Raw genomic sequence first — 22,040 nt, forward strand, 5'->3', positions numbered from 1 at the left:
TATTCACAAGTTTACTATTGAACAGTATGAGTTTTTTGTTTTTTTTTTCTCTAAAATTATAATACATTAATGACTGTTGCTTTGAAAATTTATTTAGAGTCTTAACCAGTACATTGCGCCGCTGATAAGATTATAATCAGGAACAGCTTCGACTGGACCAATTGCTGCTAATGCTGGGCAATGATTGTAAATGTAATTCATTCCAACGTCTTGTATAGTTCTAGCTGTTACACTCTAAAATAAATAATTCGTAATTAAATTCAAAGTTTTCCATTAAATTACAATAAATTTTCACGAAAAAGTTGAGAGAAAAAATTTAAATATTTAACAGTTAAAAAATATAAAACAAAATTTGTAAAAATTAAAAAATATTGAAAAAAAAATTAGTTTTTATTAATTGGTTTTTTATTTATATCAATATGTGGAAAATTTGTAAAAATTAATTAATAATTAATATTATTTATTAGTAAATAAAAAAAAAACCTTTCGATTTTGGACGAACTTCCAGTTTTTACATTCTTTACATTTTCCTTGATTATAATCAAGTGAATAAAAATAATGATTTAAAATTAATAAAAAAAAAATAATAATAATAATAAAAAAATTATTAATATAATTAAAATATTAAAAAATTAATATTTGAGATAAAAATTAATTTTTAAACAAAATTCAAAAGAAAAAATTTGTAAATTATTATATTATTAAAAATCAGGAAAAACAGAAGAAATATTTTATACGAATATTGGAAAAAAACATTTTTCAATTTAAAAAAAATTATATTGTTTTAAAATTAATTTTTAATTGAAAGTTTCGCTTACAGTACAAAAAAAAATGAAATATGAAAACTTACCTCTATTCTTGCTTCTAATTCGTGAAGTGGAATTCGTCTTTCGTAGCAAAGCATTTGCCTACCAATATCTTCACAAATATTTGATGTTCCATCCAATTGTAAGAGCATATTTGTTTTTAAAATATTCTTTGCACGGGCAACTTCTTTTTCTGTGATGGATGTGCAAATTCTCATCCATTCTTTTAAAACTGCAAATGTCATATCTTCAGTTTGTTCATTTTCGCACACATAATACATTCCCCATAGTCCAGTGTCCTTAAAAAAAAAGAAGAAAATTAACAATCGTTAATTATTATTTTTAATCAGAAATTTTTTTTATTTAACATTTTTTAAATTTAAATTATTTGAAAAAACTATCTATATGATTCGAAAAAACAATTCTCCTCCATCAATATTATTGTTATAATAAAAATTATTACGAAGCTGAAGTACGCAACGTTTATATAAACGATTTTTAAAGAAATAATTTTTTAAAATGAAAAATTCTATAATTTTTTGCCGAAAAAATATTTTTTTATAATTTGTTGATTAATGGAAACTACAAGAAATATTTTTTAAGCAAAAAATTATAGAATTTTTCATTTTAAAAAATTATTTCTTTAAAAATCGTTTATATAAACGTTGCGTACTTCAGCTTCGTAAATTATTCGAGTTTTATAGTGTAATAAAAATTTTATAACGAAAAATTAAAACAAATTTCATTTATTTAATAAATAATAATAATAATTAATAATTTTTCATTGATTTATTTTAAAAAATACGCCAAAATCTTATGAGCCAAAAGTTCTGAACGTTCAAATGAATAAAATATTTTTTTCAATCTATAAATTATTAAAAATTATAATATTAATGTAAAATAAAACAGTAAATTAAACAAATATTAAATTAATAACTTTTTTTTTAGATATTTAAAACAATATTTTGTAATAAAATTCATACTTAATTCTTTTGAACGTTCAAAACTTTTGGCTCCTAAAATCTTTCTTTTGTCTGATTTAAGAAATTTATTCGAATTTAAAATTTTGGCATGGTTTTTAGTTTTAATGATTAAGAAAATTTTGTACAATAATTAAGTTTTACAGATTTATAAATTAAATTTTTGTTAATTAATTGAAGTGCAGACGATTTTAAATTTAAAATAAATTTTTTCCCTGTAGTTTTTTTTTAATTTCTGTCAATAATTCAATTTTAGGGTTTTTATTTGAAACTTTTTTAAATAATTGAATTTTTCAAGAAATATTATAACTATTAAAAATAATTTGATTTTTGTCCATTTTTATATTAATAAATTTTTTTTTTCTAATTTTTATTACAATTTTAGAAATAATTAAATTTTATAAGATTAAAATTTGACGAAGGTAGTTTGCTTCATTTAGAAAATATAAAATTTTTAAATTTATTACTTACAAAGATTATTTATAACATAAATAAATAAAATGTGAAAATTTTTCAAAAATTTTCAAATTTTGTTAAACATTTTTTTTTTTTTTTTTTAAATAAGAGATAAGTGATTGGACACCTTTTGTGCAATATTGAATTATCGTAATAATTAAATAGATTTTTGAAAATTATACATACCTTGTAACAAGTGTTAAAACTGTGGAAGCTGTGACACAAGTTTTTCTCGGTGACGGTTCTTGCTAAATTACTTGCATTGTTACCTCCACCACCTTGGCTACGATCCCAAGTACCAATAAGTGTATTGAATATCATGAGAGGAATGTTATCTGAATTTGCCCATCCAACACCTTGAACGGCAATGGCAACATGTGCAAGTGGTATGGAATCATCACGCACACGAATTTCCGATCCAGTGAATCGACAATTATTCAAAAAACTTGGTACATCATCATAATGAGGACCAGTCATTTTACCAAAGTGCTTCTCAGCCAAATCAACCAATTGTTGATGTTCAACACCTCCTGCACCAGCGAGCACAAATCTGTTAACAAAAATTTCAAATTACGACTTTTTGCCAAACAAAAAAAGCAATTTAAAAAAAAAAAATTTCTAAACTTAACATTTGTCTTTTCTTTACTTTAAATAAATAAATAAAATTATTTCTTTTTCCGCGACAATTAAACTAAAATTTTTGAAATAAAAATTGCCATTAAAAAAAATATTTGTGTTTCTATAAGTTTTTATTGAAATTTTATTTTAATTTCACTCTGTTTGGTCTTCTAAGAAAGCAGTAAATTCTATTCTCTATTATAATTACCTCGGTGGACCATAATGATTTTTAACGTAAGAAACAAGATCATTTCTCGAGATGGATTTAATATTTTTAGTTGGTCCTAGAATTGTTCTTCCCAATGGAGTGCCTTGAAAGGCAGTCGAGTGTAAATGATCGAAAACAACTTCCTGTAAATTTGTTTCAACATCCTGCATTTCTCTAAGAATCACACCTCGTTCACGTTCAATTTCAGCTTCACCCAATTTGGAATTTTGAATGATATCACTTAAAATTTCCACCATTTTTGGTACATCTTGCTTTAAACATCGGGCATAATAGACAGTTTGTTCTCTGCCTGTGTATGCATTCAAATGGGCTCCCATATTTTCAATTTCCAATTCGAGATCAATTTGCGAACGTTTCGCTGTTCCCTGATAATAAACGTTAAAAAGTTTTTTTTTTGTTAAAAATTAAGACATCAGTGAATAGACAATTGAAATGAAATAATATAAAAATATAATGAAAGCACTATAAAATAGATAAATAATTTCATTTCAGGCCTCGGATCGACTTTAAGGCACAAAAAATTGCTTCAACTAATTTAAATTGAAATTTGACATAAATAATTTTAAAGCGACGAAATTTTTTTTTTTTTTTTTAATTCAAACTTGGGTCAATTGAATCATTTATGTAGAAAAGATAAAAATTTGTAATTTCGTGTTCTGTAAATTAATATAAGTTTAGGAATGTTAAACAAATTATTTTTCAAAATTTCTGGCCATAAATCAATGTTTTTATATTGTAAATTTAATTATATTTTAAATATTACATCCGAAAATTTAATTAAATCATGAGAAAAAATTTTTTTAAATTTCATGCAATAATTAAATTTTATAAAAATTAAAATAATTTATCAATTACAGGCCTCGGATCGATTTAGTCGATTAATATTCAAAAAAAAGTCGATTTTTTTTTTATTTCAACAATTGGTTAATAAATATTTTACTTTAAATAACTAAAATTATTAGATATATTAAATTCATTTTATTAATTCTGTAATGAGAATAATTCTATAAAAATAACCAAGCTGAAGTACGCAACGTTTATGATAAACGATTTTTAAAGAAATAATTTTTTAAAATGAAAAATTCTATAATTTTTTGCCTAAAAAATATTTCTTGTAGTTTTCATTAATCAACAAATTATAAAAACATATTTTTTAAGCAAAAAATTATAGAATTTTTAATATTAAAAATTATTTCTTTAAAAATCGTTTATATATAAACGTTGCGTACTTCAGCTTCGCATAAAAATATTATCAAGAAAATTTATTTAGAATATTTCTGAATCGAACTATAATTGTAAGACAAATTTTCAGATAATAATTAAATTTTACAGAACTAAAAATAATTTATCAAATAATTTTAGATAATATTTTTAAAAAGTAATTGAATTTTCAAAGATTTACAATTTATATTTTTCAAATTAATTGAACTTCAAGTGATTTTAAATTTTAAATTTTTGAAGATTTCTCTAAAAAATTTATTAGAAACTGCAGACAAAAATACAATAATTTAAAAACTTTTACGAAGCTGAAGTACGCAACGTTTATATAAACGATTTTTAAAGAAATAATTTTTTAAAATGAAAAATTCTATAATTTTTTGTCTAAAAAATATTTCTTATAATTTTTATTAATCAACAAATTATAAAAAAATAATTTTTAGGCAAAAAATTATAGAATTTTTTATTTTAAAAAATTATTTCTTTAAAAATCGTTTATATAAACGTTGCGTACTTCAGCTTCGTAAAAGTTTTTAAATTATTGTATTTTTGTCTGCAGTTTCTAATAAATTTTTTAGTGAAATTATGAGCCAAAAGTTTTGAACGTTCAAATGAATGAAATTTTTTTTGCAACTTCTTTATGTACAAATTTTATTACAAAATATTGTTTTAAATATCTAAAAATAAGTTATTAATTTAATAATTGTTTAATTTACTGTTTTATTTTACATGGTCATCATAATTTTTAATACATAATTTATAGATTGAAAAAAATATTTTGTTCATTTGAACGTTCAGAAATTTTGGCTCATTTAAAATTATTAAATTTCAAAAAATTTTAGATGGGGTCATTCCATTATATTTCATCTGAAGTCGTTGCGGCTTATTTTTAGAAAAATCTGATAATTTGTAATAATGATATTTAATATCCGTACAATTCATTTTTGGCAAATTTTTTATAAAATTATTTGTATTTGCTTTGGAATTTTATTTTTTAAGTTGAGGTGCACGGAAAAAAGGTTATTTTGACAGCTTTGGAAATTTAATCAAAAAACACAAAAATAATTTAGATAGAATAAATTTTTTGTTTGATATATATTCAAAATAGTCCAATTTACTTATATTAATTGATTTCTATGTTAAAAAGTCCAAAATATTATATGAAAATTGATTTTTAAACTTGCCTGTCAAATGCCAAAATTCACCATATTTTTATTACATTTTTCTAGAAAGTTAATAAATATTTAAAAAATTATTACAGCTTAATATTAAGTACTTTCAATGTACTTTCATATGATGCGCTGACTTTTTAATATTATGTAGTAGAAATAGGAAAAATTTTACTTTGAATGTTGAACTTTCCAGGATTTTCGGTGATTTTGAACACTTGTATCTCCTCAGGTGCAAAATAAAAAAATCCAATTTTTGTCTTAATATTTAAGTTAGACCTTGTTTTCCATTCTGTCAAATTTTGGCGATGGATTTCGAAAACAAGGTCTAACTTAAATATTAAGACAAAAATTGGATTTTTTTATTTTGCACCTGAGGAGATACAAGTGTTCAAAATCACCGAAAATCCTGGAAAGTTCAACATTCAAAGTAAAATTTTTCCTATTTCTACTACATAATATTAAAAAGTCAGCGCATCATATGAAAGTACATTGAAAGTACTTAATATTAAGCTGTAATAATTTTTTAAATATTTATTAACTTTCTAGAAAAATGTAATAAAAATATGGTGAATTTTGGCATTTGACAGGCAAGTTTAAAAATCAATTTTCATATAATATTTTGGACTTTTTAACATAGAAATCAATTAATATAAGTAAATTGGACTATTTTGAATATATATCAAACAAAAAATTTATTCTATCTAAATTATTTTTGTGTTTTTTGATTAAATTTCCAAAGCTGTCAAAATAACCTTTTTTCCGTGCACCTCAACTTAAAAAATAAAATTCCAAAGCAAATACAAATAATTTTATAAAAAATTTGCCAAAAATGAATTGTACGGATATTAAATATCATTATTACAAATTATCAGATTTTTCTAAAAATAAGCCGCAACGACTTCAGATGAAATATAATGGAATGACCCGATGGAAAATTTTAAAAGCTTTTAAATTAAAATTTTTGATAATAATTCAATTTTAGTTGGTTTTAAATTAAAATTTTTGAAAATCATTAAATTTCAATTGATATTGAATTGAAATTATGGAAAAAAATTGAATTTTAGAAACTTTTAAATTGAAATTTTTGAAAATAATTGAATTTTAGTTGATTTTGAATTGAAATTTTAAAAATAATTGAATTTTATTGATTTTGAATTAGAATTCTAGAAAATAATTGAAATTTAGTACAGAACTAAAAATAATTAATCAAATAATTTTTTATAACATTCTTTAAAAGTAATTGAATTTTCAAAGATTTACAATTTTGATTTCTTAACATTAATTGAACTTCAAGTGATTTTTAATTTAAAATTTTTCATGATTTCTGTTACTAAAAAATTTATTAGAAATTGCAGACAAAAATCTTTGAAAATTCAATTACTTTTAAAGAATGTTATAAAAAATTATTTGATTAATTATTTTTAGTTCTGTTCTAAATTTCAATTGTTTTCTAAAATTTTAATTCAAAATCAATAAAATTCAATTATTTTTAAAATTTTCAATTTAAAATCAACTAAAATTAAAAAATAAAACAAATTATGGAAAAAATTGAATTTTAGTTGATTTTGAATCGAAATTTTTGAAAATAATTGAATTTTAGTTGAATTTAAATTGAAAATTTTAAAAATAATTGAATTTTATTGATTTTGAATTAAAATTTTAGAAAATAATTGAAATTTAGTACAGAACTAAAAATAATTAATCAAATAATTTTTGATAACATTTTTTAAATGTAATTGAATTTCTGTTGATGAAGAATTTATTCGAAATTGTAGACAAAAATTGAATTCCAAAAGTTTTTAATTGAAAAATGCTTTCAGATTATAAACAATTATTAAATTTCATAAACATTTTAATTGAAAAATAGTTTAAGATAATTGAATTTGTGAAGAATTTCATTAAAATTATTTAAAATAATTAATTTAGTATTAATAATAGCATTCTATATTAAAAAAGAAGTATTTTGTTTTTATAAATTTTGTAAAAAAAAAGTAGAAAAAGTTGCATTTTATTAAAATAAGTCGAAAAAGTCGTATTTTTGAAAAAAAGTCGGAAAAATTCGTATAATCTAACGCCTGTTATTTCATAAATAAAATAATAAACAAAAGATAAATAAATAAAACAATAAAATAAAAATACAATAACAGTGGAGAATTAAAAAAATTATAGAGAAAAATAAATTAAATACATTTATCATTAGCAAAGTAATAAAAATATAGAAAGCACAATAAAATAAATAAATAATTTTATTTCATAAATAAAATAATAATAAATAAAAATAAATGAAAAATAAATAAAAACAATTTAAAAAAATCACAATAAGACAGGAGAATTAAAAAAAATGAAAGAGAAAAGTAAATTGATTACATCTATTTGAAACGTACTTTGAAGGACATATGCTCCAGGAAGTGAGCAACTCCATTATTTTCGTCAGTTTCGTAACGACTCCCAGCATCAATCCAAATTCCTACGGTAGCAGTTGCTGCTCCACTATCTTCACTGGCTACTCTCATTCCATTATTGAGGGTTGTTAATTTAGTCGGTGGTTGATTTATCAGAATTTGCTGCAGAGATGCTTGCGATGATCTCCATCGTTTTGGAAACTTAAGAAATGCGAATCACATTTAAGAAACTTGATTTTTTTTTTTATAACATTTAACAAACTTGAAAAAACTCGAATCACATTTAAGAAACATATATATTGAAACTAACATTTCAAGGTATTTGTAAATTAAATATAAAAAAAAATTGAAAAAATTCGATTACAATTTGCCATATAAAAAATAGACGAGGTTAGGAGAAAAAACAATAGATTTTTCGGAGTCAATAATATCGAGGCGCAGCTAAGAGAGGTTAGAAAATATAATTCATACTCCACAAATTAATAATTTTGACATTTCATAATTGGAATTTAAAAATACAACTTCGTTATAAAAAAATAAAAGATTACTTCAATATTAGTTTTTAAATTCAAGAAAAATACTAATAAAAATTAATCACGTTACGTAAGGGAGGCTTTGATCGTGAGCAAAAAATGATGTGTCAAAAAAAAAAAAGATTCAAACGTAAAACCTCATAAAAAAGAAATTCTTCACTAATAAAATAATATTAAGTTTAAAATAATTAAATTTTCTACCTGAATGAGACTATTTTTATCCGAATAAGACCGCAAAGCGGTGCTGAACCTCAGTAAACGAGTCGCCATTTTTTCTGGGAAGAATAGCAGAAAATTTTTTGACGTGTGAGCTTGTTGCACTGCGCCTGCGTGTCTTTGAAGGTTTTTGGTGAGGCGCGGTATTTTTTAAATTTCTCCTTCTTTTTTCTTCTGGTTGGTATTTGAAATTTCCCCCCGTCATTTTGCGAACCAATCAAATTATTGGATTTCACGCAAGCGTAATAGTAATATTGAAATTGAGATTGCAATTACAAGTGATCCAAGTGATGAAAATAAATAATAAAAAAAATTGAAAAAATTATATAAAGTTATTTATAAAGTGATATATCGTTCTTTTTTTTAATCTCACAGAATGCTTTTATGCACTTTTGTGAATCAATTTATCACATTTGATTTTAGAACAAGAACAATTTAAAAAGATTTGTATATAGTGTTTTCTAACCTTAAAAGAAACGTCATTATTACTGCGTAAATATTTTCAAAATAGGTAACAATATTTAAAATATTATATTTAAATATCAAAAATACTTTATTTAATTTTTAACTAAATGTATAATTAAATATTTACACATAGACAAATGGTTTATAGTATTTTGATTAGTAAAAAAAAATTTGGGTGAGAATTTGTTTATCATTCAATTTTGTTGATTTTTTTTTTTTTTTTTTATAATTTTGCATAGAAAAAAATGGCGTCAAAGGACAATTCTTCTAACAATATTTCACCTTTACCTGAAAATAAATTACCAGAATGTTGGAAACAAGACGATAGAATGAATTCATTGTTTGCTGACTTTAGAAATCGATCTGTCAATCCACAAGATTGGAGTTCAAAATACAAATTTTGGCATGAAATTATTTTAGAACTATTGGACTATTCAAAAAGTTGTTGTTTTAGTATATCTGACTTAAATATTGCTTTCAAAAGAAATGGTCGTGTTCCAGTTTGTTTATCTACTGTCATTCAGGAAATGCACAGGTAATTTTATTTATATTTTAAATTATACTATTCAAATTGTGAGACACAAATCAGGAAAAAGTTTGGGGAAAACAAAAAAAATCAATTATTTATATCCATAATTCAATTGATTCAAATATGAATCTATTTAAATTTGAATTCATCTAAATTTTAGGCAACTTTTTTAAAAATATTTTTTACAAAATTTTCAAACAAAATATGTCCTTTTTAGTATAGAATGCTGATCTTCTTTAATTCAATTATTTAACAAATTTTTAACTAAAAATCCTTCACTAAATTAATTTTTTAATTAATTCTTCACAAATTCAATTATCTTAAACTATTTTTGAATTAAAAATTTTTTAAATTCAATTATTTTCAAAAATTTCTTTACCTTTTAAAAATTAATTATTTCTAGAATTTTCCAACTAAAACTTTCTGAAATTTAATAATTTTAACTATATAACTCTTTCGAAATTCAATTATTTTAAATAATTTTTATAATTTTCCTTCGAAAATTCAATTACCTAAAAACATTTTTCAAATTAAAAACTTTTAAATTTCAATTTTTGTCTTTAATTTCTAAAAAATTCTTTAGCAACAAAAATCACCGAAAATTTCCATCAAAAATCACTTGAAATTCAATTATTTTAAAAAATTGGAATTGTAAATCTTTGAAAATTCAATTTTTTTTAAAAAAAGTGTTATCTAAAATTATTTGATAAATTATTTTCAATTCTGTAAAATTTTATTATTGTTTAAAATTTAACAAAATCTTTTGAAATTCAATTATTTCTAAAAATTTCATCTGTAACTCTTCCACAATTCAATTATTTTTAATGATTTTTAAAAATATTCTTTAAATAATTCAATTATTTTAAAAAAATTCAAATATAAACTCTAGGATTGAATTGTTGTCAGAAATTAAGAAAAAAACTAACGCAGTTTAAATTTGCAGAAAATTTATTTCAAATTTAAAATCTTCTGTAAATCCAATTATTTTTAAAAAAATGTAATTTAAAAATCTGTAAAACTTTATTATTGTCCTAAGTTTTTTTTATCATTAAATTAAAAAGTATGACAAAATTTTTAATTCATATAAATTTATTTATATATAGAAATTAATTAATTTATTTCTTTGTTATAAAAAATTTTGTAAAATGGAACTTTAAGATTTTTTTTAGAAATTTGTTCTGCTTAATTAAAATTTTTTAAAATTTGTCTTAGTTCGATTCTGAAATATTCGAAATAAATTTTATTGATAATAATATTCTTATATAATTGTTTTTATTAGGAAATTAATAAAAAATTAATGTATTTTCAAATAAATGAATAAAATAAATTTAATATCTAATAACGTTAGTTATTTAAAGTAAAATATTTATTAACTAATTAAATTTAATTAAAATAAAAAATATCGACTAAAACTATTTTTTTTACGCCTTAAAGTCGATCCGAGGCCTAAAAATTTCAAATTAATTTAATTTTATTTAATTCAAATTTTAATCTATCCAAATTTCAATTCAATCTAAGTTTAATTTTAATTTCAAGTGATTAAAATTTCAATCAATTTTAATTTTTATTGACTATAATACAAATTTATTAATTAAAATTTTAATAAAATGCAAATTCAATTAATTGAAACTTAAAATTAATGAAATTTCATTCTATCTAAAGATTAGTCAATTTAAGTTTCAAATGACAGGAATTTTAATTAATCGAAATTTTAAGTTTCGAATAAATATGAATTTCAATTTTTCCAAATTTTGATTGACTTAGTTTTCAATTTATCCGAATTTTTTAAATGCTTCAATCATTGATGAAAAATTTCAATTAATCGAAATTTAAATAGATGATAAAAATGAGTTATTTTGAACTATAATTGTTTTTAATTATTAGTTTTTAATCATCTTTTTGTCACCTATTTGCTTAAATTTTTACTACACAGAATAATAATTTAAAAGAATTTTTATTTTAAAGAAAAAATATTCGAAAGAATTAATTTCTAGCCAATTTTTCCCAATTTATAATTTACAGATTTCTTAAAACGCCAAATTTTTATTTTAAAATACTTTTATTTATCCGAATAAATATCTTGCAGAATAATTTGATCGTAAATTTAAAAATATTAATCAATCATAATTTCGTTGATAATTTTTGATATGTTAATTTTTTAATTTACGCTCAAATTTTTCTGATAGATATTCGGTCAAATGCAAGTAATGTAAAATATAAATTCGGAATTAAGAAATCTTTAAAATATAAATTTATAAAAAATTTACTGTTAAATAATAATTCGAAGAAATAAAAAATTTTACTAAAGTAAATTCTAGGTAATGAAATTTTTTGAACATAAAAATACTTATAATATATATTAGTTAATATATTAGTAATATAAAATTTTTCAATTTTATATGACATAAATTTATTGAAATAAAAACATAAAAATCTAAAACAATGAATATTTTTAATCTTTATCTTTATTTAGAAATGGAGAAATTATTTTGGAACAAGATTTCATAAAAGAACCTTCGAGTACATGGACAGGTTGGGCAGTTGATGTATTAGTGAAAAAACCACTCATTTGGTCTTTTTCAAAAGCAAAAACCTATGTTTCCGAAGATGTTATAAGCATTCATGCAAAATACATTCATTTACCAACGATCAAAGATTTGGGAGAAATAATTCTCTCAACAATTGACAATGCTGACAATAATCAAGAAAATAATTTATATCCAATTTCAGAAATTGTTGAACGTTGCATTCAACAAACAAATAATAAACTTATAAGCGAGAAAAATATTCGATTAGCATTAATATGGTTAAAAAATACAAGAAAAGCAGCACTCAAAGGTAATTGTTTAGATTTAAAAGGTGAATTATTAGTAAAAATATCAACGCAAGGTGTAAAAAATATATCTGAAGTTGAAGAAGGTGTTTTTAAATTAAAAAAACAAGAGAGTTTACTTATCAAAAATATTGAACTATTGGAATTGGAAAAACGTGCATGCGTGGAAAAAGCAAAATCCTATGTTTCCACGGAATTTAGACATGCGGCAAAAAATTGTTTGCGAAAAAAACATGAACTTGAAAAATGTATTGAAAAACGTGGCGCATCATTGAGAAATGTACAAACATTATTGTCAAGAATTCACGATGCACATTCCGATGCAGAGGTATTGGATGTTTATAAAGTTGGTTGTAATATTCTCAAGAAATTCGAAGAAACTGGCTTAACTGAGGATAATGTTCGTGATACAATGGATAATCTTTCCGATGTATGTAAAAAATCGAATTTGTTTTCTAATATATTTTTTATCAATTTTTAATTTGCGATTTTATAAGAAAATTTCTTTTTTTTTTAGGCATTGGAAGATATGAAAGAAGTTCAGTCAGTTATGGCAGAACCTTCTATGCGCGATAATGAATCTGATACAGATCTTGAAAAAGAATTACAAGATTTACTGGATTCCTCGTTTGGAGATTCAGAAAAGGAAAAGAATTTAGAAACAAAAGATACGAGTTTAAATATTCCGGATTTAAAAGATTTGCCTGATTTATCAAGTTTGAATCTACTAGGTAATTAATAATTTTTTTTAATAATTAAAAATTAATTTCAAAATTAAAAAATTGCTTTCAATTTTCAGATTTGCCTGCCGCAAAAAAGCCAACACAAATATTGCCAACGATGTAGAAAATAAAATAGAATTACACGAAAAAATATAATATACTGTAAGTAAATTAAATTATTATTTTCCTAAATTTATTCAATTTTATAAAAATGGGACTGTATTATACTTAATATACGATAGAACAAATTATTTATAAAAGTTTTTTTTTACAAAAACAAAAATTAAGTAAAATTGTATATATATATATATATTCTATGATTATTATAAAGTAAAAATAAGGTGGGAAAATTTTTATTTCATTAAAAAAAAAAAAAAGGAAAAGAAAACTATTCTAGTAAAGTTCGTAAAATTTTACTGGTTCTTCTACATGACATTGTGGATAATTTTTATTGCTTCGTAAATTTTGAATAACATCCTCGATCCAATCTAAATTTCCACTTGCAACTTCTGTATATAAAGAATATGTGTAACTGTTACATGTTCTTTCGCCATTATCACCTTTTGCACCAATTCCAACACTCACAATTCCACGAAGAAACCATAATTCTTTATCTTTAAATACCAATCCACCGCCACTGTCACCGTCACACACGGAAGAACCTAAAACAAATGAATAAATAAATAGTAATAATTTCGAGAAAAAAATTGATTTTTTTAAATTACCAAAAACATTTTTTTTTTCTAAATGTATACTTGAATTTAAAAGAGAAAATCAATTACTCGGATTTTATTTAAAATTTTTTTTTTTTGCAAACTGTTTTTAATAAAATAAAAAAAAAAATGAAATTACCATTTGTATAGCCTGCACAAAATTTATCAGCTGTAATGAAACTTGCACTATCAGTTTCAGCAGCGGCAGTTTCACATTGTTGCTGTGAAATATAAGGAACAGAAATTGATCTCAAAACATAACTTGTCGAGCCCTCCTCCGTTCTTCCAAATCCCGGAACACGTCCCAAATTTCCGGTTTCTAATACTGGTTTATTTCCCAATCGTGCACGATAATCAAGACAAATTGGCATTAAGAGTCCAGTAAATGTAAAAGACTCTTTAAGTTCCAAAATTGCAATATCATTCGCATAAAGTCCCTGTAAACCTCGATATGTGCATCTAATGAAGATATTTTTCACCTTAAAAAAAAAAAAAAATTGCCACATTAGAATTTTTTCGCTATTAATTTTAAAGTGAATTTTATTTTCTTTGTTAATATCAACTTTATTAAATTTTATCTAAATTTAATTAAAAATTCTTTTTATAATCATTGTATAGATTTATTTTTCATCAAATAAAGAGGGAAAAATCAATGACTATTTTTCATCTGCATTGAAATACTTGGTATAAATAAATAAATAGGGAAAGAACTGTGACTAAAGAGATGATAATGAAAAAAAAAATACGTAATATACCTTTTTTCTTTGAACATAAGGGGAGGGAGCGTCATAATCTCGAAAAATATTTCCCGTTGCTACATAAAATCGTGAAGCATCGTACAGTCGACGTGATGATTCGTCATAAACACAATGGGCGGCAGTTATCAGTAAGTCTTCTTGAATAATTGATGCACCGCATATAAATTGTTTTTCACCACTTCCATAATCCTGTCTATACATTGTTGCATGCCATGGAAATTCTGATGGTTTTGCCAGTGTACCATTTACAATTAATTGTACAACATTTAAAGCAGCCTTACCACAATCTAAAAACAAAAATTTTTCTTTAAAAATCAAATAACTTGCTTTTTTTTTGTTCATTAATAATAATAATAAATCGTATACTCGTATCTATTTAACAGTAGAGATAATTCACAATACGGCATAAATAAAATATTTTAATTTTATAAATAATGAATTAGTGGTTAATTTACAATTTTATGTATTTCGAAATTTAAGTTTTCTAATTTTATTCGAAAATTCATATTTTATTAACAAATTCATATTTTATTAATATATCATTCCATTTTTTTTTTGATATTTTTCTAAATTTAATTTTTTCGATATATTTATCAAGCAAATTTTACTTCATTTTATTAATGTGTCAAAATAAATTTTTAATAAATTATATTAATTTATTTTTATGAATTTTTATTAATGAATTTTAATAAATTATATCAATTAATTTTAATAACTTATTTTAATTAATTTCGATAAATTATATTAATTAATTCCTTTGATTTTGTTGATTAACTTAAAAAAAATATTGTTCAATTAATTTAATACTGATAAACTAAGGTAATATTTGTGAATTAATTAATATAATTTACTATTGATTTTTAAAAACAACAATTTTTATTTACAAAAAATATTTCGTATGGCGAGCGAAGTATTTATAATGAACTTTTATAATTTTTTACACTTCAAACATTTTTTATATTACAAAATACATAATAAAAGTCATTTTATTATATTCATTGTTTGTGATTTACCTCTACTTGTTTTGGAATTTTTTTTTTCCAATTTTCTAATAAGTTACCGTCAAATTTTTTTTTCGAGAACTATAAAATTCATAAATATTTAACTAATAACGGTATCATAATTTTTTTTCGCATTTTTAAAGAAATCATCAGTCATTTATTTCACTTTTTTGTCAAAAATTGAGAAGCTCTTGAAATTCAAAATTTATCATTTTAAATTATAATTTGTTATTTAATACATATATAAATATAAAATTTGTTTGAATTTAGAAATTATATATTTATTCAAATTTTTTTTTATTTTAAGAATTCTATAATTTTATTTATTTTTAATTTGAAATTTGTATTTAGAAATTAAATTAACAATTGAAACGGAATTTAGAAATTTCTCAATTAATAGAACTTATTTTGTTTTTTATTAAAATATTTTTTGTCTCGCGTTTTTGTTTGTTAAATTTTAACAATGAAATTTTTTATGTGAATACTGTATAAAAAATAGAAAAACAGAAGAAAAAAAAAATCGTAACGAAAATATAACTATCATTATTCAAGGTAACTGTATCGGTAACAATGTAAAAAATTACTTTTCATAAAAATGTAACATTAACAATAAACAATTACATTTTTTTGTTGAAAGTAACAGTAAACTTACATTTTTAAGGTAACATAAACCTTAAAATTAAAATTTTGAAACAATAACCTCACACTTTCTTAGTAACAATTTTCAATAAAGTAACGGTAACATCATAGTTACGTAACTTTCGTAACATGTCAAACATTGATAATAATCTACTTAAAAAAGAACAAAAAAAAACAAAAAAAATGTATAAAATTTATAAATTTGTTTGAAAAATATTTTCTTAATCCTCATTATCACAAAATGATCGAACACCAATTGATGATTTATCAATATTATTAATTGGTTCGTCCTTAAAATAAATTCTATCAGGATCTAACTCGATATTTTTGGAAAGATTTACTTGTAGTTTCTCGATGTTTACTAAGTTTCCCTGTACGTAAATATTAATCGTAGACGGACCTGCTACGCATTCAATTGGATCTGGTGACCAGTGACCAGTTTCATTACAAATCACTCTCTCCTTTCTTATTGGTAAACTGTAACGATTTTGCTCCTGATGATAACTTGCACGACATCGTAAATCGGCTGATGTAAACGGAAGAACTGATTCTTCACATGGAACATGTTTATTGTTATGCACACAATAGGCTTCCATTGAAATTGACGACAAACCCGGGCATCGAATTTCTACATAGAAAAAAAAAAAAATTATTAAATTTTAAATTATATTTGAATCTTAAAATTATGCTAAAAAAAATAATAATTTAAAATTAATTTTATTCAAATATTAATTATGTAATTATTTGTTTAAAAATTATTTTAAAAATTATTTATTAAATTAATTACATTAGTAAATTTATCAAATTATTTAATTTATTAATTTTATTTTTTTTACTTATTAATTTATTAATTAATTTATTTAAATTTAATGAAAAAGAACAGAAATAATAGGAAATAGTCTAATTTGCATATATTAATTAAATATTAATTAATTAAATTTTTACAGCTGTGAAATTAATTTTTTTTCCGTGCATATCATCTTTAAGATTCAAATTCCGAGATAAATATTAGAAAAATTTATTATTTATGTAAAATTAAAATCAGTTTTTATTGAATATTTTGGATGTAATGAAGATTTAAATATCAATAATTTGTATTGAGAATTGATTCTCTTTGTGTATTTTCAATTAAAAATTTTAAAACATGACCTACAATTTTTTGCCTCTAAGGTCCCTTTCTTCAAAGCGCGTCATAATTTTATTTAATTAATATATTGATGAATTTATCACACGGTCGAGAATTATATAGATGTAAAAAAAATTATGAAAGAATGAATTTCATTTGGAACAAAATTTTGTCCGAGAATGATAAAAATTCGAAAATTTTGAAAATTAGAACCACCCTAATCTATAAATGAAGCATTCCATGGGAAATTTTCATTCAAAATTTCTTTTTGTCCGAAATATTTTTTTTGCAAAATCTATGAAAAAAAAGAAATTACGTATTTTTTTTTTTTTTTTTATTCGATAAAAATGAAGAAAATTATAATTTTGTAAAATTTAACATTTTCATTTTTTGAAATTTTTCAAATATTTGCTCAAAAATAACGTACCTATAACGGAAGCAACAAAAAAGGTTGAAATAAAATTTAAAAAGTCAGTTTTCTCAAAGAGAGACACTTTTGATTTTTTTTTTAATTTGAGAAAAAGTGAACAAAAAATCATAACTTCAGTTCATTTTTATCAAAAATAAAAAAATACGTATTTTCTTATTTTTTATACAGATTTCGAAAAACAAATTTTAAATGAAAATTTCCCGTGGAATGCCTATTTATTTATATTTAATTATTAATTTAATTTATATTTAATTAATACATACCAATGCATTTTGGAATATGTAACCATTTTCTATCGGGACCACAGAGAACATCTTTGTATCCTTCCATTCTAAATCCCGAATTACAATTGTAAATTAATTGTGTTCCTTTTTCTAATGCACGAACACCAGGACTTACATCGCAATGATCACCACTTGAACAATGACTTTTGTATAATTTATAATGACCATTTTGTGGTTGCGATGGTACTGGACATGTAATTTCAGTTGTTGGCCTCTTTGTAATTTCGACCGTTGGTCTTTGAGTAATAGGTCGTCTAGATGGTCGAGTTGGTGATGTTGGTCTTGTGGTAATTTTTGGTTTAGCAGTTGTTCCTTTAGCACACAAAGATGGATCCTCATCGGAACCATCAGCACAATTTACAGCACCATTACATCGTAAATCAAGATCAATGCATGCTCCATATGCACATCGGAAAACGTACGCATCACATCTAAAATTAATATTTCATATATTTTAATTAATAAATAATTATTTGTTATTTGCTTTTCTCGTTCAAATCGTTAATATTATAAAATGAAAAATAAAATTTTGAATTTCAATTAATTAGAATTAATATTATAATAATTTTTGAAATGAGAAGGCCTAATACGGTTAATAATTATTATTATTGATTAAAATTAATTAATGTAATTAAATTATTAATTATATCATTAAATGAGAGTAAATAAAATTACAAAAAAATTAATATTTCACTTACAATTTTAAGTATTATTGATTAAAAATTAATAATAACAGGGTTGCCACAAGTCAGTGAAGTAGGGGAAAATTTTATAAAATAATATTTATAGTTTAAAATACTATAAAAATTTCAGTTTAAGATAAACAATTCAAATTCATAATTAAGAGAAAAAATTCAAATCCAAAGAATTAAATGTGATGTAAAAAAAATTTTCATTGTCAAAATTCATTTCTGATTTCCAACAACAAATCGACACATTTTTTTTTAAATTATTATCACACAAATACGTTCAACATTTTTGTAAATGTATCAAATTAATTAAATTTTTTCAAGATTAACGGGTTAAAAATTTTAAGAAATAATTAAATTTCAAGTGATTTTAAATTGAATTTTTTTTTGTAAATTCATATAACAGAATTTTTTTATACAAATTTTAGACAATAATTAAATTTCAGAAAATTTGGGATTCAAAATTTTTTAAAATTAAATTAAAAAAAAAACTATTAAAAATTATTGATTTTGCGAAGAATTTTAGATAAAAATTTTAAAAAATACTTAAATTTTCGAATTGTTTCTATAATTAAGAATTTTTGAATTAATTAAATTTTAAAAGATTTGAAATTGAAATTTTTTGTAAATTTGAATTGAAGATTTTTTTTTTACAAATTTTTTCATTCATTTAATAGAAAAAAGAACAAAATTCGAAAATGTCAGGGAAAAACAAAAAATATTGTCAGGAAATCAGGGAAAATTTTATGGCAACCCAGATTAAAATAATATAATTATGAATGTATATCAATAAATAATGACTGATTATTATTAATTAATGAGAATAAATAAAATTTCAAAATTAATTAAAAATTAGTTGTAAAAAAATAGTGTAGAAAAAAAATGCAAAATAATGTAAAGGAGTAAAAATTAATAAATAAAATAAAAAAAAAAATTTTATTTAGGATTGTTTCTTTGATTTATTTTGATAAATTTGTCAAACTTACGGAAATGATCCACAGGCAATTGCAGTTTCATCCGATTGATCTCTACAGTCAACAGTTCCATCGCAAAGTGATGTACTGTCAATACATTGACCGCTTGTACATTTAAATTGACTTGAAAGACATTCTCCAAATGTACCATTATTTCTCGTGCACGATGATATTGTTTCATCACTATTGTCAGCACAATCTTTTATTCCATTACAAATAGAATCACCATCGACGCATGCACCATAATCACATTTAAAAACATAAGGACTGCATCTCATTGTTTTGCAAGCCTCTCTTGTTTCGTCTGATTTATCAGAACAATCAGTTAGTCCATCACAGAGACGATCTTGTGGAATACAATCTCCATTTTGGCATTTAAATTGAAAATTACTTGCAAAAAAAGAAAAATTAATATTTTCATTAATTTAATCAAGAATTGAAAAATCATTTTTTGCATCAAATAAATAAATAAAAATTACCTACTATTTTATTAATTAAAATTTTAATTATTTATTTAAAAAAATGGTTAAATTTTGTATAATTATTTATTAATTAAATTTACATAAAAAAAATTATTAATATTTTTAGGTGATTTAATCGTGTAAAAAAAAAAAAAAATTTATTATCAATCAACTTACCCACAAGATTTTCTATTGTCATTGGCTGGAGATGCTTTACCATTGATAGCCAAAAGTAATACTAAATTTAAATAAATTTATTTTTAATAAAATTATTTAATTACGATATTAATTTCCTTTTCGATAAAGATCAATTCATTAAAAAAAAAAAAAAATAATAATAATTAAACATATTTCAAGCAAACTAAAATATTTAAATAGTAAAACTTAAACATTTTAAGCAAAAACTAAAATAAATACCTAAATTTATTTCTTTATCAATTTTAAATCTTAGTTATTAATTTTTACAAAATAAAAATAATTGTAAAATTAGTTATTTAACTAATTTCTAAATAAGTCGAGATAAAAAATAAAATAACTAAAAATAAAAAAATTTATATAACAAATTTTTAAATTATTTTTAATTTATTATTATTATTTTTATTTGCTAGTTAATAGTGATAATTTTGTTTATTTATAAAATAAAATTTAAAAAAAAAATTTCTATAATAATTTTTCCTCGTTATTTAGAATTAATTAATTTTCCTACAATTATTTTAAACATATTTATTGAATTAATTTAACTTTATAAGTTTAAATATAATATATATATATATATATATATATACATATGAGAGTTCAAGGTTGAGATTCGCACACACATTCATTCAATGAACTTGTCATTATAACAACCGGTTTCTTGAGTTTAAAACTGTGTGTATGTATATTCAATTTTTTTTTTCTATTTTATTTTAATTAACCAGATTCCAGGTAAATATATTTAGGATTATTGCAATTATTCAAAGGGAAAATAATGCATACAAGTTATCTATATAAAATTATTTGTAAGAATATGAAAATATTTGTTTTTTTAAATTAATTTTGCATCATTGACCTATGAACTTAGCGATAGTAGGTACTTTACTCTGTTTTCTCATAATTATTCCATTTTCCTTAAAGTAATTCTTTTGTTTCTAGCATCATTTCGGAATTTCCCGCGAGCAAAATTTTACACCAACAACTTCATTGTTTAACAAAAAAAAAACCCCCCGTAAAAATTTCTGTTAAAATTAATTCTTGTGACAAGAAAAATTAATTTAAAAAAAAAATAAATCAATCAATTCAATATTTATATTAACGAATATTTCAAATTTTTTAATATTTAAATTTTATGTTTAAATTAAATATTCAAATTAAGTCAACGTATAATTAATAATTTGCATTGTGAAACAAAATTGTTTATTGGAAAAAATAAAATGAATATAATTAATAATTTTAATAGATTTTTTTTTTTTTTTTTGCAACTCACCGCAAAAGAAAATAGTTGGTCTATTATCCATTGAAAAAATTAATTGATTTTTGTGATTAACATTGAATGCTACTTCTTTGGTTCTTAAGTTGTCACTGGTTCTGAATCAGTGGAGATGTACGCGGATACAAAACATCAACTTGCCTCGAGAATATATACATACTGGGAATTATTTTCCTCCGTCACGCGTGCTTCTTCTATTATATATATATATATATATATATATATATATATATATATACGGAATTTTTATATTAACTTTTGCATCCTCATCTATATTCTAAGAAAAAAAAGGGAATTTTGCAATAGAAAGCTAAATAG

At 21.7% G+C, this 22,040-nt stretch overlaps 3 protein-coding genes across 4 annotated transcripts; 1 reads left to right on the forward strand and 2 right to left on the reverse strand.

Annotated features, from left to right (window-relative positions):
- Positions 1-70: 70 nt before the first annotated feature.
- LOC127280880 (mitochondrial-processing peptidase subunit beta) lies at positions 71-8,782 on the reverse strand. The gene is made up of 6 exons (XM_051304193.1): positions 8,616-8,782; positions 7,864-8,082; positions 3,069-3,454; positions 2,429-2,792; positions 851-1,105; positions 71-234 (listed from the first exon to the last, which is right to left on the reverse strand). The coding sequence occupies exons 1-6, from the start codon at positions 8,682-8,684 to the stop codon at positions 94-96; spliced, it is 1,434 nt and encodes a 477-aa protein (XP_051160150.1). The 5' UTR covers positions 8,685-8,782; the 3' UTR covers positions 71-93.
- Positions 8,783-8,877: 95 nt separating this feature from the next.
- LOC127280882 (charged multivesicular body protein 7) lies at positions 8,878-13,430 on the forward strand. The gene is made up of 5 exons (XM_051304196.1): positions 8,878-9,141; positions 9,335-9,630; positions 12,098-12,887; positions 12,975-13,188; positions 13,257-13,430. The coding sequence occupies exons 2-5, from the start codon at positions 9,341-9,343 to the stop codon at positions 13,301-13,303; spliced, it is 1,341 nt and encodes a 446-aa protein (XP_051160153.1). The 5' UTR covers positions 8,878-9,141; positions 9,335-9,340; the 3' UTR covers positions 13,304-13,430.
- Positions 13,431-13,445: 15 nt separating this feature from the next.
- On the reverse strand, positions 13,446-21,889 carry LOC127280878 (modular serine protease). Of its 2 annotated transcripts, none has more exons than XM_051304191.1 (8): positions 21,720-21,889; positions 20,432-20,492; positions 19,806-20,183; positions 18,110-18,561; positions 16,691-16,918; positions 14,648-14,937; positions 14,032-14,329; positions 13,446-13,841 (listed from the first exon to the last, which is right to left on the reverse strand). In XM_051304191.1, exons 1-8 carry the CDS (start codon positions 21,748-21,750, stop codon positions 13,573-13,575), a joined length of 2,007 nt encoding a protein of 668 aa, XP_051160148.1. In that variant the 5' UTR covers positions 21,751-21,889; the 3' UTR covers positions 13,446-13,572. The 2 variants fall into 2 exon arrangements, with proteins under 2 accessions (XP_051160148.1, XP_051160147.1); XM_051304190.1 differs by having other exon boundaries at positions 14,032-14,371.
- Positions 21,890-22,040: the final 151 nt, after the last annotated feature.

This window comes from Leptopilina boulardi, unplaced genomic scaffold, assembly GCF_019393585.1.
Source record: "Leptopilina boulardi isolate dan_hultmark-lab unplaced genomic scaffold, ZJU_Lbou_2.1 LbouV2_255, whole genome shotgun sequence".
Taxonomy (NCBI): Eukaryota; Metazoa; Arthropoda; class Insecta; order Hymenoptera; family Figitidae; genus Leptopilina; species Leptopilina boulardi.

Excerpts from the sequence above, each read along its gene's own strand:
- LOC127280880 (XM_051304193.1), bottom strand. The coding sequence starts at position 8,684 with ATGGCGACTCGTTTACTGAGGTTCAGCACCGCTTTGCGGTCTTATTCG. Across the intron at positions 8,083-8,615 it reads ATAAAAATAGTCTCATTCAG|TTTCCAAAACGATGGAGATC; the intron begins GTAGAAAATTTA and ends GCATTTCTTAAG. Across the intron at positions 3,455-7,863 it reads TGGAGCATATGTCCTTCAAA|GGAACAGCGAAACGTTCGCA; the intron begins GTACGTTTCAAA and ends GTTTATTATCAG.
- LOC127280878 (XM_051304190.1), bottom strand. The coding sequence starts at position 21,750 with ATGGATAATAGACCAACTATTTTCTTTTGCG. Across the intron at positions 20,493-21,719 it reads ACCAACTATTTTCTTTTGCG|TATTACTTTTGGCTATCAAT; the intron begins GTGAGTTGCAAA and ends ATTTAAATTTAG. Across the intron at positions 14,372-14,647 it reads CTTATGTTCAAAGAAAAAAG|GTGAAAAATATCTTCATTAG; the intron begins GTATATTACGTA and ends TTTTTTTTTAAG.
- LOC127280882 (XM_051304196.1), top strand. The coding sequence starts at position 9,341 with ATGGCGTCAAAGGACAATTCTTCTAACAATATTTCACCTTTACCTGAA. Across the intron at positions 9,631-12,097 it reads GTCATTCAGGAAATGCACAG|AAATGGAGAAATTATTTTGG; the intron begins GTAATTTTATTT and ends ATCTTTATTTAG. Across the intron at positions 13,189-13,256 it reads ATCAAGTTTGAATCTACTAG|ATTTGCCTGCCGCAAAAAAG; the intron begins GTAATTAATAAT and ends TTCAATTTTCAG.